Below are 3,748 nucleotides of genomic sequence, written 5' to 3'. Positions count from 1 at the left end.
ACACACTCAATCTCATCATCCTCTAAGTCGTTCCATTTGATGGCACATGTGTAGGAAGTAACATGCTCATTTGGGTCGGTCGTTCCATTTTACTTAGGAATCTCGGGGATGCGAAATTTTTTAGGGATCGGCTTTGGAGCCGCACTCGGGGGGAAAGGTTTTTGCATGAACTTCTTTGCATGAATCTAGGCCTTTTAGTATCAGCGGCGGTCCCGGGATTTGGTTGACCGTGGAATTGTAGGTTTCTACCTTTTGTCATGTGCTTCGATTTTCTTCTCCCCTGATTCTATCCATTTTGTCAATTCCTCGAGCATTTTTATGATCTCAGGATTGGTCCCTGATTCATTTCCACTCGACCTATCTACGACCAGTTCGTCCCTATGGGTGACTTCTCGGAATGGATTAGGTTCAATTTTGCTCGGTACGCGACTTTGGTTCGGTAGATGAGCTATTACCTCCTGTTGAGCTTGTAACATTTCGAAGATCATTCGTAAATTGATCCCGTCCCCTCCATTGTTTTGAGTATTTTGCGCTGTTGATCGGGCTCCACAACGAATGCTATTCTCGGGGTCGGTAGGCAGATTTGTGTCGATAGCCGCATGCGAGTTAGCATTCAACGGGTTCGGGACTGAAATTCCGATGGGATCAATGGGCGGTACTTCGTTACCGGACGCTATGTTGTTATTTTCACCGTGGTGACCGGGCTCGTTTTCAACAGGTAGGGGTGCTAATTGTGAATTTGACATTTTGAGCTTTAACCTGAAATCAGAGGCGCTTCAAAAAATAAGTGTAAAGCAATGTGTGTTATGGAAATTTGTATAAAATAACCACCATTATCCTTAACCCCACGGTGGGCGCCAAACTATTTACCCTCGAAATCGGATATCAACTGAATTTGTAAGTGTATTTAAGGACACATGGATTAAATTGACACAAAGCGATAAATTAAATTGCAATTAAAGTTAACAATGATAAAGTAAATTCAAACCGCACAATTTGAACAGTTACAGTCTTGGAAAGTGAGTCTCACTTGAAGTGGATATAATTTGATCAATATCAAGATACAGTAGAATAAGAGCTTAGCGAAAGAAATTAATAATATACCGCTTTGGAATGCCTGTTGCAAGGTCTTTTACAAGTACTCAGACCCCTTTTGTATAGCAGGGAGTCCTATTTTAGGTACAATTCTATAGAAGGCAAAAATCTTCTAATTTGCTGATTTGCCGGTTCCTTATTGATACATGCCGAGATTCCCGCCGTAATATCCGACCGGTGACGGATATTTGGGCCTTCTGTTATTTCGGTCTTCTGTTGGTTACACTGATAATGTTTTCTCGAGCTCGTTTGGGGTCAGGGTCGATTTCGGAATCACAACTCAATATTCTCGAGGACGCATGTTCTGATCTCGGGTTCTGGCCCGGTAGGACCGGGGGCCAATCCTTAGTCCCTCATGTTTCTGAGTCTGATCTGCCACGTCGTAGACGAGGCCGATTTCTACCGTAACAATAGTCACACTTGCCACATATTGAATTCTTTATTCGACCGTTGTGTTGGCAAGTTCCATTACCAAACTAACAACTCAAAGAGCAATGATTAATATCTATACTGAAAATCCTTTGTGTACATGGATAGCGAAGCTGTAAATAAGGCAAATTGCAAATGAATTTAATTAAGGTCTCGCGGCAGTCGGCAATGGAGATGACCTGGCCCCATCTTGAGTGGATAGTCCATTATCTTATCACAAAGAGTCTTAGCCGAGTATCCAAATTGGGAAGAAAAATATTTAGAGTTAACTTTTGTTAATATTTGTAGTGCTAAGGCTAATTATAAAGAATGATGACTTGGAAATCCGAATTATTCCTTCAAGAAAATAAAAATATTACTAATATATCCTTCCACTATAGAGTTGTCCTATATAAGCAACTGCCTCCAACGGGAGACTTCAATAATTCATTCAACACCAATAAACGAATTAAAGAAACAATTCAAAGAAAAACACATTCAAAAACCAAAAAGAGTACTACTTCTAATAGCAACTATTTCCACTCTATTAATTCAAGAATTAATGGAGAACTTTCACTACTCTAGAAGAATACTTTTATTACCAGCTACAATACCACAATACCACCGGGAGGCTACCATGGTGCCGCCTCCAGCAGCCGAAATCAGCCATGATCCAACTGACCTAGTACCACTTGGTAACAACGTCAACACATTTGATGCAAATGCTATTATGGTCTTGGCCATACTTGTATTTGCCTTGATCTGTTCACTTGTCTTGAATTCCATCATAAAGTGTGCATTAAGGTGCTCCAGCCTGGTATCAGTGCCAGTGCCAGACTCATCCTCAAACTATAGAAATCCTTCGGCAGCAAAGCTAGCCAATACTGGAATCAAGAAAAAAGCCCTCAACACATTCCCGGTTATAACATATACCACTGAATTGAAACATCCAGGGCTTGGCTCTGACTGTGTCATTTGCTTATCAGAATTTGGAATTGGAGAAAAAGTTAAGGTTCTGCCTAAGTGCAATCATGGCTTCCACGTCAAGTGTATCGATAAATGGCTCAATTCCCACTCTTCTTGTCCCACTTGCAGGCACTGTCTTATTGAAACTTGCCAAATAATTATTAACGGCGGGAGTTCTACTACGGTAACTAATAGTACTTCATCAGCAGCAGTTCAAGAAATAGTAATAAGGATTGAGCCTCTCCAACGTGAAAGTGTCACATCTAACAATCAAATATAAGGTAGAAAAATAGGAGTAGTATCTCGGCTATATATTGTTGGTTGTTATGTAGTACACACAATTAGATCAGGAGCTTAGCTTTTAAGTTGATACTTGGATTAATTATTTATTTTTTCTTGTTGGGAATGTTTTAGCGAGCTAGCATGCCGAATCGCCAGTGTAATTTTCAAATGATTCATTAGACCTGCAAGTGTATATAAAATTCAAACTTTACTTATTTCCGTTTCTTTATGATTTGATTTTCTTTCTTCCTGTCCCCCGGGAAAAAAAAGAGTTACAGTGTTTTCTTTAGGGAAGGGGCGAATTTACTTATGTATTATACATTTTTTTTTTTGCTAAAACGAAGAATTGCATTACTTAATTAAAATAGAGTTACAACATTGTTTGGAACGAAAGGAGCTAGAGGGGGGGGGGGGGGTCTTCAAAAAACAAGATTGGTTGTGGTGATGTTCTCATATTTGATTTTCCGAATTTAGCCAGCGCATCAGCCACTCCATTGCCTTCTCTAAGTGTGTGGGTAAGTTGTTGCACGTTCAGTTCTTTTTTTTTTTTTTAAGCAAATCCACTAGGCAGAAGCCTAGGGCTAGTTTTATTAATAACTAAAAAAAGGAAAAAAAGAACCACATAGGACAAGTATAAGTAAGGGGGACAATAGCACTAGTAGTGTTGCCTTTATGCCTTGGACATATAATTACTCCTTTGCGCCTCACAATGCCTATATAGCAGCCTCATGTAGAGGAATCATGGTGTAGCTGCCGGCAAAGTCTCAGAGGGCATATAATCTCATGGCCATTTGGATATCTTTCCAAAGGCATAGGACCAGCGCAACACGTTCAGCTCTTGGATCATCGACCTGCATGAAAAAATAAGTTGTGAGTATTTTGGGCTGCAAACTTCAAGGATTTGGAGCAATACCTGTGAGTTCGTTTCAATTATTAGAGGATGTATGTTTCTGCTAAGAGCAATGGTTAATCCATGATAGAGTGCCAGAAGCTCCGC

The 3,748-nt window shown here is 40.1% G+C and overlaps 1 protein-coding gene across 1 annotated transcript; it reads left to right on the top strand.

Annotated features, from left to right (window-relative positions):
* Positions 1–1,958: 1,958 nt before the first annotated feature.
* Positions 1,959–2,966, top strand: LOC109243427 (RING-H2 finger protein ATL78-like). Its single transcript, XM_019410361.1, has one exon. It carries the CDS (start codon positions 2,066–2,068, stop codon positions 2,747–2,749), a length of 684 nt encoding a protein of 227 aa, XP_019265906.1. The 5' UTR covers positions 1,959–2,065; the 3' UTR covers positions 2,750–2,966.
* Positions 2,967–3,748: the final 782 nt, after the last annotated feature.

Source organism: Nicotiana attenuata, unplaced genomic scaffold, assembly GCF_001879085.1.
Source record: "Nicotiana attenuata strain UT unplaced genomic scaffold, NIATTr2, whole genome shotgun sequence".
Lineage (NCBI taxonomy): Eukaryota > Viridiplantae > Streptophyta > Magnoliopsida > Solanales > Solanaceae > Nicotiana > Nicotiana attenuata.
Note: the sequence above shows the minus strand (reverse complement) of the source record. Positions and strands in the feature narration are given on the sequence as shown.

Bases quoted from the DNA above. Each gene is read 5' to 3' on its own strand.
- LOC109243427 (XM_019410361.1), top strand. From the start codon at position 2,066: ATGGAGAACTTTCACTACTCTAGAAGAATACTTTTATTACCAGCTACA.